This window comes from Sebastes fasciatus, chromosome 6, assembly GCF_043250625.1.
Source record: "Sebastes fasciatus isolate fSebFas1 chromosome 6, fSebFas1.pri, whole genome shotgun sequence".
Classification (NCBI taxonomy): domain Eukaryota; kingdom Metazoa; phylum Chordata; class Actinopteri; order Perciformes; family Sebastidae; genus Sebastes; species Sebastes fasciatus.
Window position 1 is genome coordinate 37,270,220 of NC_133800.1, and position 14,983 is coordinate 37,285,202.

At 40.7% G+C, this 14,983-nt stretch overlaps 2 protein-coding genes across 2 annotated transcripts; both read right to left on the reverse strand.

Moving 5' to 3' along the window:
* Positions 1–3,930: 3,930 nt before the first annotated feature.
* On the reverse strand, positions 3,931–6,425 carry srp19 (signal recognition particle 19). Its single transcript, XM_074639638.1, has 5 exons — positions 6,221–6,425; positions 5,259–5,334; positions 4,908–4,979; positions 4,720–4,828; positions 3,931–4,377 (listed from the first exon to the last, which is right to left on the reverse strand). The coding sequence occupies exons 1-5, from the start codon at positions 6,256–6,258 to the stop codon at positions 4,247–4,249; spliced, it is 426 nt and encodes a 141-aa protein (XP_074495739.1). The 5' UTR covers positions 6,259–6,425; the 3' UTR covers positions 3,931–4,246.
* Positions 6,426–9,296: 2,871 nt separating this feature from the next.
* LOC141770038 (natterin-3-like) lies at positions 9,297–14,895 on the reverse strand. The gene is made up of 3 exons (XM_074639639.1): positions 14,824–14,895; positions 14,440–14,474; positions 9,297–10,936 (listed from the first exon to the last, which is right to left on the reverse strand). The coding sequence occupies exons 2-3, from the start codon at positions 14,450–14,452 to the stop codon at positions 9,993–9,995; spliced, it is 957 nt and encodes a 318-aa protein (XP_074495740.1). The 5' UTR covers positions 14,453–14,474; positions 14,824–14,895; the 3' UTR covers positions 9,297–9,992.
* Between the last annotated feature and the right edge of the window lie 88 nt (positions 14,896–14,983).

Genomic DNA, 14,983 nt, shown 5'->3' on the forward strand with positions numbered 1-14,983 from the left:
AAATAAATAACATTTCCTCACCAATTTCACTCATCACATCTTTTTGCCTGTCAACCATCCACAATAAACATACACCCTGTCACCTAAATAAAAAAATAAATTAAAAAAAACTGTTGTTTTATGTGTGCGCCATTCCTTTTTTTCCCCCTCTCTCTCTTTTCTAAACCTCTCCCCTTACCAATACCTCATTCCCCACACACCTCGCACAATCGTTGCTCTGGTCTCCACCATCATAACCAATGGGATTTTGAATGTTTTGTATATTTTAAAAATTCATTTATTTATTTATCTTTTTCTTCTTAGTAATTTGTTTGTATGATTGTTGATATTATTATTGTCTTAGTATAAACTGTGCTGTTTGTTGTTATTATTATTTTCTTAGTATAAACTGTGCTGCTATACTATACTATTATTATCATTGCTATATCATATAGATTATCAATCAATTATTATTGCATAATGGATGTCCAACTTATTAGTATATTAGATCACTATCTATGATTTCACTCCCTTCAAACAATATTAGCACGCATATATGAGTTTCTATTCTTGTTTTATTTTTTACTTTTCTCTTAATGATAGTAATAATGATATTATTATTATTAATATTATTATTATTATTATTACAATTGATTAATTGGTTGCTGTTTCAATACTTGATTAATTGGTTTATTTGGTTCTTTTCTTTCCTCTCCATTTGTCATTATTATTACAATTACCATTATTACTAATTTACTAATGAACAAATTAATTAAGTGGCTTATTTATTGATCTACTACTAATGGCACTATGACTATAGGTATTATCAATATTATTATTATTGATGCTGCTATTGCTCCTGTTATTATTGTTATTGTTATTATTATTACTATTATTATAGCTATTACTGACATGCCTATTGTCATGGTTATGGTTATTACCATTACTATTTGTATTATTATTACTATTATACTATTATCATTATTCCACTCAGGTATTATTTTTAACATGAATGTATTTTACTTGTTTATTTATTAATACTAATTTTTTTTCTTCAACTATTATAATCTTACTTGTGTTGTTGTTTTTTCTCTCTTCTCTCTTTATGATTATATTATATTCTTTATTAATATTACAAATTACCTCTATTAGTATTAGCATTATTATCATTAGCATTATTATTCTTTTTTAATTTTTTAATTTTAGTATTACTGTGGTTATTCTTATTAGTATACTGTCTACTCGTTTACCACTATTATTACTACTATGTTTTCACTACCTTCAGACAATATCAACATGCATATATGTATTTCTATTTTGATTTTTGTCTTCTTCGTTTATTATTATAATTTTTATTATTGTGATTATTATTATTATTATTGTGTGTGTGTGTGTGTGTGTATGTATATGTATATATATGTGTATGTACATATATATATATTATTATTATTATTATTATTATTAGTAACCATTATTATTATTACTACTATTACAATGAATCAATGGGATGGTTAGATGGTGGATGGATTGGTTAATTAATTGATTTATTTAAATATTTACTGGATAATTTATTTACTTTACTTATCATTGTTATTATAATAATCACATGTAAAAAACAGCATTGCTTGCAAAAATACATTGCACCAACAATACTTCACTATATCCGTCTGGCATAACACCCCCCACCCCGTCTCCCCCTCTCTCCCCCCATCACCCTCCCTGTGTCTGCGTGGGTTTTCTCTTGGTGCTCAGGTTTCTCCCAGTCCAAGTTATGCATGAGGCTAATTGGACACTCTAAATTACCATTAAATATAAAAAAAAATATTTGGGGGTAATTTAGAGTATTAAAAAACTTCAATCAATAGTATTTCAGTAAGGGGATTCTCCTGGTGCTCAGGTTTCTCCCACAAAGTATATATTACAAATAATAACAATAAATAAAATAAAACTTAATTAAAAATCAAATAAACAGTCAAATGATTTCAATATGTGTGCCTCTCTGAATACATGTATACAGTATAAATACAACTTGATGACATTATGGTGTCTATAAAGCAGAAGTACTGGTATCTGTTTACGTTGTGAACACTGAAGCTGATCAATAAATCGATCAATGTTACTAATAAAAGATGCTCCGAATAGTATTTCATTGTCTGGTTAACAACATGAGCCGGTTCTGTAATAAACAATGATACCATGTGACCTTTATGACTGACGGGCTCATGTTTATTTTTAATATTAGCATTATTTGCCGGTAATTATTAAGCTGTCGTTCCGTTATTATTAACAGACAGTTGTAAACTACTCAAACATCTTTTCTCTCTGAATGTGAATCACTGGTGTCGAATACATGAAGCTCACAGCACACAGGTGGACAGGCAGAGAGACAAACATCTGGAACAGGAGTTTATTCAGATGTTTTCGCTCATTGTGTGAGTTGACTACGAGTTGATCACTAACATCCTTCTCTACTACATTCTCATGACATCACATTGTGATGTCATCACATGCGCTGGAACGGTACAGGCTACGGTCACAACAACAGCAGCTGAAAACGGCTCCTTTGTTTTTACATTTTTCGTAGCTATTTCATCACTAAATTCACTTCTGGGAATGTTTGATGTTTGAGGTGAGAAATCAACTGTGCAGATTTGAAATATTGACAGTTTTACGATATTAGATGGTGAATCGAACATTTGCTCCAACGTTTTCGGAGTTTAGAAGTTCTTTTAGAGGCCGGTCTTGAGACTCGGGGCTGAGCGAGGGGCCGAGGGGCCGAGGGGCTGAGGCTGCCTGGGGCCCGCCGCAGCAGCACGACCGCTAGTTAGCTAATTAGCTTGCTAATTCCACCGTGCTTTAATGCTACACTGGTTACAGAAAATGAGCCAAACAAAGTCCCTCATCTGGCGATAGCACTGTGCTTTCCTACGCTGTGACCAGAGTGTGTGGATGAAGCATTAAGTCTCCGGCTCTCTGTGCTTCGTAATGTTACCGCTACACTGCTCGCTTTAGTCCTTACCGCTAAACTTAGTCTACTTTTCAGTTTATACCGAAGTCAGCCCGCTTCAACTGTCACTATGGCAACGGTACACAAATTAGCAACAAAGCCGACGCACTGCACCCATCAGGACACTTGATTGGGCAGTTTTTCACCCTGTTTTAATTGGACTGGACGGGTAAAAATGGTTTAGGGTGGCCCCCATCAGGCACAACTAGACCACATTGTCAACCATCACACCAAATCTGAAGTTCCTAAGTTAAATAGTGTCAGAGTTCTGCTCCTGAAACAAAAGTGTGACACGTGAACGGACGGAGGGATGGACACGCGGAGCGCTATATATACCCCCGACCACATTGTTGCAGAGATATGATAACAAAATAATAAGTTCACTTAAACTATTCATTTGAATCTTTAACTCCCAGGAAAGAAAACAGTGTTCGTCCTTCCGGTGTGAACTCGACACAACGCAACAAAGGCGCCACTGCTCTCTGAAACCCGTTATTTCCAGCGGTTTACGTCGGCACCGCGACGGCTTTTCGCTGCATCGAGCAAAGCCCAACTTTGGGTGCTGCACGCTGTGGCGAGCGAAGCTCAAATATGAGCTCAAACGGCGCTGTGTCACGAGCATGGACAGCTCTCTTCCGCCGGCAAACGGCATTTGGTGTAGCTCTACTGTCGTCCGGGTGGAAACAGTAAAGATCATACACACTGTTCAGTTCCAGAAACAGGCTGAGATAACCAAAAGGAAAAAAAGTGAACAGAGGGTGATGGAAAACGGGAGGGTTAGAAAGTATGTTTTTTTCGCCCTTTCGGCTCACAAAGTGTGGACGTGAACGAGAGGCGAACCAAATGCGTGACTGTGCCTGAGAACGTAGACTAAAGCTGTTGCCCCTAGCAACAGAAAGGCAATGAAAAGGTCTATAAATCTGCTCAAATTAAACCAATTAAAATGTGAGAAAATGAACTCTTTATTCATCTTGTCTTCAAAGAGACACACTGATGGTAACAAAACGAGGAGGAAGAGGGACGGCGTGTTAAACAGAAACAAAGGAAGCACGCCGTCCACTCGGAAATAACAGAAACTACACCATGAGCTGTGAGCTGGAGATGTTGGGAGGGGTCAGAAGCAGGTCTCTGAGGTCACAACAATGACAAGAAACCCTTCAAAAAAAACAATTCACAAAGCTTCATGTAGTTTGGATTCTGCCTGACTGACCTCATATTTAAAATTAATTTAAAAAAGAAAAACAAGTCATTTCTATGTGTCTATTTCTTCTTCTTCTTGCTCTTCTTTCCTCCCTCGCCCTGCTGAGAGCTGGTCTCTCCTCCTCCACTCTTCTGGGTCCGAGTCTTCAGTTTAGGGATCATCTCCGCTACGTAAAACATCACGTCTTTACCTGGAAGAATAAAAACATCACGTCTTTACCTGAAAGAAAACATTTATTCCACAGATAGTTATAATATGTGTTAAGTTAAATTCATTATTTTAGAAGACTTTAAAAGGTCTTATTGATAACATTTTTATGGAGACAAATCATCTCGTGGCTGAACGTTATCAACAGCACCTTTAAATCAGTGATTTATTTGATGGCATTTGGCCTTTGACCCCTCAAAAAACGGCCAGCACCACTGACCAGGTGGCCTCAGCCCCTAAACCGATGAAACTCCAGGCAGGTCTGGACGGTTTGTTAACATCACATGAAGTCACACCTGGTGCGCAGCGTGTCGGTTGGACTTACGGGAGGTGAATTTGTCCTGACAGAAGCTGCCGTCCGCCTGCTTCACCTGAACTCTGACACGACCTCTGAACTGGACGTCCCGGTTCCACTCTCTGGGGTGCATCTTGTTCTGGGAAACACACACAGAAATATAAATATCTGTTGTCATCTTCACACAGTGATTTTCTCTTCTTAGTTTTTCTCTTTACCTCCACGTAGACGTTCACCCCAGCAGCCGTCAGCACGTCTCTGATCTCAGCGCAGGACGGGTTCTCCACCGCCTGCAGACACACAACACCAGTTGCTTATTTACTACAAGTTACACGAAATGTACGCTCTAGCGCTTTCCTCCTGGACAGAACGGATATGACGTCACGTTACTCAGACTACACGTAGACTCAAATGAAGCAGATATATCGATTCTGACATTAAAACATCTATTTAGAAATCGTAAAAGAGAAATTGCGATACATATGTGAATCAATGTGTTTTCCCAGCCGCTAACAACGAGCAGCTTGTTGATGGTGAAACGTGATGATAACAGTGGAGAGTAATAGAACCTTCTCTGAGGGGATCCTTCGTCCTTCAGCCAGCGTCTTCTTACTGTTGATGTAGATCGGATAGACGCAGATGAACCTGAAACAAACGATTCATTAGTTTAGGTGATTGAAAAAATAGTTTGCAGATTATTACATGATGAAAATAATCATAGTAGAAAGTTTCTATTGAGCTTCCACTTTAATCCCTTCTCCTTTCAGTTAATTGAGTTTACTGTAGAGCTCTACTGACTTTAAGCAGCTGATGAACACTGGTCTGTCTGAATGACTGAATGAATGAATGAATGAATGAATGACTGAATGAATGAATGAATGAATGAAGAGCTACTGTAACTGACTCTGCTAATAATAAATAAATCCATTGCTAAACTCTTGACTGACATGTTAACCTAATGTACACTCAACATAATCCCCTTGTCCTCCATCGTCTTCAGCCATAAACACCAATAACACACATCTGGGATCGATATAAATATTGAGGATTAAAGGACCTTTAATACACGTCATGCTAGAGGAGTTACACCAGCAGACCAGACTCCATGTAAATATAGACCACTTTTACATCTGACACAGTTTCTGCAGAAGGCTTTATTATATTCAACACAATACAAACGGTGATTGTAAAGTGGTTTAGTGGTTAACAGGTTTATTAACATTAACATTGAACTGGTTTTACCAGCAGTTAGCTAACATTACTCCCACAATCCCTCATTCTCCTCACCGCTGAGGGTTCAACCAGAAACCAGAAAGAGTGTTTTATTGTTGGATTAAGATTTAAAATCAGAGTTAAATGTGTGCCGAATTGAAGAGTGACCCTTCAGGATGGACATTTTTGCTCCAGTAATGATTAAAGAGTCAGTCAGGTTACTGGAAACAAGAGTTAACCTTAAATCCATGAATCTGCTAGAGGAGTTCTGTTAGCTGTAGCTCAGCTAGGCTAACAGGCTAACAGAGAGAAGACTCACCTCTCTTTATCAGCGGGGTTCTGAGTCAGATGAGCCATGTTGGCTCGGCTCGGTTCGGTTCGGTTGTTCTTCTGACTGCTGATGGTCCAGTCTGGGCTGATACAGTCACTAACGACACGGTGTGACCGCCGTTAAACCGCCGTTAAACCGCCGTTAAACCGGACACGGAGCCGTGCTACACATGTTGACAAAGTCCTCTTCTTCTTCTTTGGTGTTTATTGTTGGTTGGTTAACCAGCTTCTAGGCGCATTACCGCCTCCTACTGGGCTGGAGGTGGAGCAGGAAAAAAATTAATTAAAAAAGAATAATAAAATAAATTTAAAAAACAAAAAATAAAAATAAATAAAAATAAAAATGTATAATTATTAATAATAATAACAATAATAATGATACTAATAATAATTAAATTATCTCCATTATTCTTGTAGCCCTTAAGTAATTAATTAGAAGATTGTGTACTTTCTTAGATGTCTTTTCTAGCAGATTGTAATATTTCCATCATCTACTTCTGATATCAATTCCCTTCTTTCTTTGTCATATTTGTTGCCCTCTATAAGAACATGCTTGACAGGTCGGCTACACATGCAGCCACTGACTGATGACAGAGTCTTCTTCTTCTTCTTTGGTGTTTATTGGCGGTTGGCAAACAACGATTTGGTGCATTACCGCCACCTACTGGTCTGGAGTGTCGATCATTCGGGCTAATAATTACTACATTCAAAAAAACAACCAAAAAAAAACAACCTCATATTTTTGAAATCATATTAATTTAATCCTGAAATAATGTTCTATAACAAACATTCATTCTTGCCGAAGTCTATTAAACTCCTCAACAATTCGTAACATAAAGCTATCATAATGACTGCAATATGTTAAATAGGGACAGTGTAACAAATACTTACTGTGTTAGCCGATGCATCTTGTTTTTTTGCACTATCCCTTTTGCTGCTGTACACTGCAAATCTCCCCACTGCGGGACTAATAAAGGAATATCTGATCTGATCTTATCTTATTGAAGTAGTACACTTACAAGTATACTACTAGTACATTGATATTAGTATACTTATTACATAAAGTTTACTTGGGAATATACTTTAAGTATACTTCAAGTTTACTTCATAAAGTAAACTTGAAGTATACTTTTGCAAGGGTTTGTTATTTGCCTTTAAAAAGAGATCTGTTTTTTAACATGCATGTAATGAGTCATTAACGGTGGAAAGCAACATGAAAAAACATAAACTGCTTGTAATTATAAAGAGTATTGTATAGGTATCGATATCGGCAATCCTGCCCCTATATTATCAGATCGAAACCTAATTGTGCAGTATCGCCCATCCTTATTAGGAACTTGTTAACAAATAAGGTCAAAGAGGTGTCCTTTAAGTTGATCCACAGATTCTATCCAGTGAAACATTTCTTACAGAAGTTAAAGAGTGACATAGATGTAAATTGTTCCTTCTGTGAATCTTATCCTGAAACTTGCTCTCATTTATTCTGGTCCTGTAAATTTACATGTGAATTGTGGAAAGATGTCAATAATTTTATACTTGTTAACATTTTCTCAGATTTTGCTCTGTACTATGGAAATATTATATTGGTTGCTATGGTTACAGTGACAATTAAAGAGTACCTATTATACTTATTTTCAGGTGCATACTTATATGTTGGCCTGGAATTTGTAACTTTGCAGACCTTTAACATGCACACAAAACTACATAACGCACTAATGGAAAAAGCACAAAAGCATAATAAGTGCTCTTTGAAGCTTTAGTTACTAGTTACTTAATCTATTTATAATTTGTATCAATAAACAACATATTATTATTAGGACCGTCATAGTTTAGTGTTTTTGCAGTTAGTATACAAGACATCAACATACAATACTGACAGGACATAATATGTTGGCAATCAAACTGTGACTTTAGAATATCACCACCAATTCAACTTAATAAAGCTAAATTTTCCTTTTTGGTTTGTTTTCTGAGACGTACCTGGAGCTGTTTCACCACCGTCCACAATTAGTGGGAATTATTTCCAGCAGCTCCTACATTTCCTGTGTGCGTTGCATTGATTGGTGTCAATCAACTCAATAAAATCAAGCATTTTTTGGTAGAAAAAAATCTAACAAACTTGAAAAAAGAGCAACATAGATAGAACGCAAACTGCAGGTCCAAAAGCCCAAAAAATGTAAATCACTTTTTATTTATTTATTAGCATAAACATTAAGTTTGTGTTTAAAACACTTTACAGTTTGTTTGTTTTTGCAATTGCTAAAACACAGTTTCTGAAACAAGAGCCCTTTTTGTCAAAACTCAACACACAAAATACAGAATATTTTATATCTTTTGCAAAAGCAAACACTTTGTTAATTTAACAACTTTTCACACAAACACCTAATAAATAGCTCTTCCCACGTGACAACTGCACACTGGTGTGCACAATATAAAACACTATTATCTAGTCATTGGCATTTCCATGTGTAGCATGCTGTGCATAAACTGTAGACTATGAGCACAAATGCAATGGGTTTATTCTCAATACTCATAACAGTATGACTCTCTCTCTCTAAAATCATCCTCCATTGTTGTACACACCAAAGAGCGAACTGAATCCTATTTATAGTGTTCAAGCTCTGGTTTCTAAGTGATCTAATTGATTACAGGTGTTTTCACAGGTGCATTCTGGGTGCAGGTGATTGATAATTGAGTGTAGGTATTTCAATGTTGCAAACAACATACACAGGTTTTTAGTTTTGAATGATGTGTCCAATGTATCAATCTAATTTGGATGCCAATCTAACACCTAATGTACACCAAAACACACAACTATGTTTAAGCCTTGATAACATAAGCAACATAAAAAACAACTCAACCAGTAGAACATCAAATAATCCAAGCTATCCCCATTTAGCAAGTCAAGACAAAGGAAACAACACAACTTTAACCTTAGCAAGTATTCAGCTTTGCTATTGTAATTCATAACAATTACATTGTAACTGTCAGCCTATACCAGAGGAAGGGCTCTCTTACCTTAAGGACACCAAGCAGACACCCTGCAGAGATGAGCAAGACAGGACTTTGGTTGGAATGTACAGGATACAATCCAGTTTTATTGGTTTTTAAAGATAATATGAAGATTACAGGGTACATGAATATAATGATACAAAAAGGAACAAAAACACCCACTAAAATCTCAAAAGATCCTCAAAAGCTTCAAAAAGCCCAAAAGAAAACGTCAAAAATCCCCTCAGAGTCAAAAAAGCCCCCTATAATCTGTTGTCTCCCCTTATTTATACTTTTTTACTCCGGATCCATGTATGGTTAACAACCTAAACATCAACAAACTATTGGATACGTAACACCTTTAGCAAAGGAAACTTTCTTACATATGTTTTGCCAACCAGTGAATATAAAAGCACACAGGATTACATATTGAAGAATGAAAGAAAATCAACTACTTGTTATCACTATTAAATGAGCACAAAGACATATGGGATTATATATGTGTAATAAAATCATATCTGAGACTAAATCACTCTAAGCTCAATGAAAGGAAAGAAATCATACCGATTCACCTCAGTTTCACAACAATGTTTCCAAGTATTTCTGTAATTTTCAATTGGTTAGTCAATTAAAGTTAAATAGATAAATGCTCAATCAAAGCAAAAATAAAACTTTTTTTTTTTTAGCTTTTCGTTACGGGTATCCAACATACAATATGTCAGGTACTGTAACTCATGGAGCCTCTTCCATTATTCTTTCAGGGACAGGGCCTACAGAGGTTCACAGGGTTCCACCACAGTCCGGACTTCTCCCACGTTGACGCCTTTGTAGGTCCCGGTGATGGACGTCCACTTGGTCTTCCCATTTCTGTAGGTGCGTTTGAGGCATGCAGTGTAAGGGATGTCTGCCCCGTACTTGTACGCCACCATACTGACACTGCAGGAGTGTTTTGGTGGGACTTTGCACTCAACAGCAACAGAGTGGGTGTTTGACTCGGTATGACTGGTCCCCTTGGACAACTGGAGGCCTATCGCCGCGCTAAACCCAACAGTTGCAGAGGCAATACTTGGGATTCCAGCAGTGATGCTAGTCGTGACGCCCGCTTTCATAGAAAAGCTGGTGTCCCACCTTTGCTCGTCTTGGGTTGTCTTTGAGAGGGTGGCTGTCTGTGTCACTAGATTGTTGCTATTGTTGGTGATGGCAGACTTGGTCAAGATCTCTGGGGGATACTTAATGATATTAGGATGATTAGTTTTATACTTTACATCAGTTATGTGCTCGCTGGTTACATCTTGGTTAAAGGTCAGAACCTGGTAGTTCTTGTATTCATACTCTTTACCTCCCCAGGCATGGTAGAAGTTCTTATATTTAACATGTACCTTCCCAAGACCATACTTGTTCTTCCCAACATACATGTCATTGGGGGAGGTGTAGACTGCATTTGCAGGCACTGAACCGTAGGAGCCATTCTTCCATTCCAAACACTCAAAGTCATCTTTGTTCACCAGGATCTCAAATGTGGAGCGACGGAGCTCTTCGCCTGCATAGGAGTAGTGGCAGTAAGGATCCAGGTTAGGGTTGAAGAAGCCGGGCTCGTCCCCATATTTGGCAACGTAGTCGGTGCGTTTTTCGTATCCGTTATAGATTGAAACCGCTCCGTTGGGAATAGAGCCTTTAAAGGTCTCCCATTTCAGGTTGGTTTCTTCAAGGGTCACTTTGAGAAAGCACAGATAGGAACAATGTTAAGTATAAACCAAATGACATCACTAATCAATCGATGTATTCCCAAAGCTTTTTGAAAATAGACAAAATGAGAATGAATGGTTTATAGGGCAAAACAAAAACTTGCCAATGGAAAGCGAAAAAGCAAAACATTTATCTCGGAATTATATTTAAATCACATATCAAATTGTGATGAGCAACTGTAACTAGACATGGAGGTCTGTCAAGCTCTGGATTTCTACACATGTTGAAGCGCTGTGCATACACTTTAAAACTAATTTAAAGAGTTTGGAAAAAGTGTTAGGAATGGACTAATCTGTGTGTTTAACTCCTCCTGGGGGACCCCGAGGCGTTCCCAGGCTAAACGAGATATGTAACCTCTCCAGCGTGTTCCAGCACTCTTACCAGTTGTGCGTGCCTGGAAAACCTCCAAAGGGAGGCATCCAGAAGGCATCCTGATCAGATGCCCGAACCACCTCAGCTGGCCCCTTTCGACGGGAAGGAGCAGCTATACTCCGAGCTCCCTCCGGATGTCTGAGCTCCTCACCCTATCTCTAAGGCTGAGCCCAGCCACCCTACGGAGGAAGCTCATTTCAGCCGTTTTGTATCCGCGATTTAATTCTTTCGGTCACTACCCAAAGCTCATGACCATAGAAGAGGGTTGGAATGTAGATGGACTGGTAAATCAAGGGCTTTGCCTTCCGGATCAGCTCCCTCTTCACCACAACAGTCCGGTACAGCGCCCGCATAACTGCAGACGCTGCACCAAACCGCCTGTCCATCTTCCACTCCTTTTTTCCCCTCACTCGTGAACAAGACCCCGAGATACTTAAACTCCCTCGCTTGGAGCAAAGACTCACTCCCCACCCGGAGGGAGCAATCCACCGGTTTCCGGCAGAGAACCATGGCCTCAGACTTGGAGATACTGACTCTCATCCCGACCGCTTCACACACGGCTGCAAACCGCCCCAGTGCGTGCTGCAGGTCACAGTCTGATGAAGCCAACAGAACCACATCCTCTGCAAAGGGCAGAGACGCAATTCTGAGGTCCCCAAACTGGACACTCTCCTCCCCCCGGCTGCGCCTTGAGGTCCTGTCCATGAAAATCACAAACAGGATTGGCGACAAGGGAAAACCCTGGCGGAGGCCAACACCCACTGAAAACGTGTTTGATTTTGTGCCGAGTATACGGACGCAGCTCTCACTTTGGTTATACAAGGACTGGATGGCTCGTAACAGCTACCCCGGTACCCCATATTCCCGCAGTACCCCCCACAGGACTCCATGGGGGACACTGTCGTAAGCCTTTTCCAAGACCAGAAAACACAAGTAGACTGGATAGGCAAACTCCCATGACCCGTCCAACAGCCCCGCAAGAGTAAAGAGCCGGTCCACTGTTCCACGGCCAGGACGGAATCCACATTGCTCCTCCTGGATCTGAGGTTCGACAATCGGTTGGAGTCTCCTTTCTAGCACCCTAAAATAAACTTTCCCGGGGAGGCTGAGCAGTGTGATACCCCGATAATTGGAGCACACCCTCCGGTCCCCCTTTTTGAAAATGGGAATCACCACCCCGGTCTGTCATTCCACAGGTACTATCCCCAACCTGCACGGGACACTGAAAAGGTGTGTCAAACAAGACAGTTGAACAATGTCCAGAGCCTTAAGCATCTCAGAGCGAATCTCATCTACCCTCGGCACCTTGCCACTGAGGAGCTTTTTGACTACCTCAGCGACCTCTGCCAAGAATATTGACAAGCCTTCCCCCGAGTCTTCAAACCCTGCCTCTTCTACAGAGAACGTGTTGGTCGGGTTCAGGAGTTCCTGGAAGTCGCTTTCCACCACTCGACAATATCCCCCATTCTGGGTCAGCAGTTCTCCTCCCCTGCTGCACACAGCCTGAGTCACCCTTTCTGAGTCCTCTAACGGTTTTCCAGAACCTCCTTGAGGCCAACCCAAAGTCCTTCTCCATGATCTCCCTGAACTCCTCCCACACCCGGGTTTTTGCTTTGGCGACCGCCGCAGCTGCAGCCCTTCTGGCCAACCGGTACCTGTCAGCTGTTTCTGGGGTCCTCAGCCTATCCCGGGATGCACGAAAAATTCTTCCGGAGGTGGGAGTTGAAGACCTCGTGGACAGGGACCTCCACCAGACGTTCCCAGTTCACCCTCACTACACGTTTAGGGTTACCAGGTCTGTCCGGCAGCCTCCCCCGCCATATGATCCAACTCACCACCAGGAGGTGATCAGTTGACAGCTCTGCTCCTCTCTGCACCCGAGTGTCCAAGACATACGGCCACAGATCTGATGATACGACCACAAAGTCGATCATCGATCGTGGAGGTGAGCCTAACTATATCTAGTTGTTACTGCTCCACCACCCGCACCAGATCCAGTTCCTTCCCTGCCAGAGGGGTGACGTTCCACGTTCCAAAAGTCAGTCTGCGATGCCGGGAATCAGAACGCCTAATAACCCCGCCCTCGACTGCCGCCCGGCTCGCAGTGTACCCGACCCCGATGCCTATCCTTGCAGGTGGTGGGCCCACAGGGTGACGGCACCATGTAGTTGTTTCGGGCTGTGCCTGGAACGGGGTCACACCTGGAGCGAGGTTATACCTGGAGCGGGGTTTCACCTGGATCTGGATGTCTCCGGTATTGTGGCTGCATCTGCTACCGCGTCCGGTGCCTGCTTGACACCAACTGCTACCATCATTAATTAACTACGTCTGTACGAAGGACTACCAATGCTAACGAGGGACTACCAACACTTAGTGACAAAGTGGCAGCCTGGAGAATGAGACTTCTCGGTCACTGCCAAAGACATCAAGAACTCGCAGCAAGCATGCTGATGCTGCGGGAACCAACGCACGGGCATCGATCACAGGGACGTCCCACACCGACATACATGGACGTACTGAGGAGAGATGCTGGACAGTGCTGGCGAGCTAGCCAGATGTGTGGTGGACTGAGACAGCTGGAAGCTCCGCTTGAAAGCCCGTCTGAGGACGACCCAATGATATCAATTCCGATAGTTGTACTATCACTCTTTCCATCCACCACTATTGGTTTTGTGTTATCAGTCCTACTTGTATTAGTTATTACAGCTGCTAGGCTATTATTGTGGCTGCTTCCCTCTCTCCTCTCTCTCTCTCTCTCTCTCTCTCTCTCTCTCTCTCTCTCTCTCTCTCTCTCTCTCTCTCTCTTTACCTATCTATCCCCCCAGCCGGTCTCGGCAGATGGCCGCCCGCCTGAGCCCGGTTCTGCTCCAGGTTTCTTCCCAGTAATCGGGGAGTTTTCCTGGCCACAGTGCGCTTGGTGGATCTTGTTGGGTCTCTAAACTATGGTGTACGGTCATAGACCTGCTCTATATATAAAGCGTCTTGAGATAACTTCTGTTGTGATTTGACGATATACAAAAATAATTTAATTTAATTGAATTGAATTGAAAAGAAACATCAGCATGGAAATATCATACTGTAATGACAGTTTCACTTTACCTGGTCTAGCCATCGTCAGCAACACTCAGCTTCAGCTGCAGATGAAACACAGAACAGAAGTATTGTTATGTAAAATATCAGATCATCAAATGTTGAGCTACTCAGACTGCTAAAAGGCAGTGTTTGTTTTAAAGAACACGAGCACAGAAAAACAAGACTTTGATCATGTGAAAGACGAGCATCTTTAGATTGTCTCCTCATGGGAAATCGTTTTTTGCAGTTGATCACTAATTATAATTTCAAGCAGTGTTGAAATGATTGCTTTCTAATTATGTGAATGGTCGTAAAATGTTTGTATAAATTAACTTTCTCCTAGTAACCTAGAGCTACTGAACTACACATTTTCAAGTTTTTAAGTGGTTGAAATTTATGAGAAGCACTCACCATCGGCTGACAGGGTTCCATGAAATAAGTAAAAGCGAAAGCAAAGTTATGAGGCACACAACAACTTCTGACTTGGGTTACGAGGCTGGTATAAATACTGCAGAGGCTGAATAAGGAACTTTGGGAAAAAGGCCAGTTGGCACTCATCAGCCGTGCACAC

Coding starts and splice junctions, on each gene's coding strand:
- srp19 (XM_074639638.1), bottom strand. CDS start 6,258: ATGGCTCATCTGACTCAGAACCCCGCTGATAAAGAGAG. Junction 4,980..5,258: donor GAAGGATCCCCTCAGAGAAG/GTTCTATTACTC, acceptor GTGTGTCTGCAG/GCGGTGGAGAACCCGTCCTG. Junction 4,378..4,719: donor TCAGGACAAATTCACCTCCC/GTAAGTCCAACC, acceptor TTATTCTTCCAG/GTAAAGACGTGATGTTTTAC.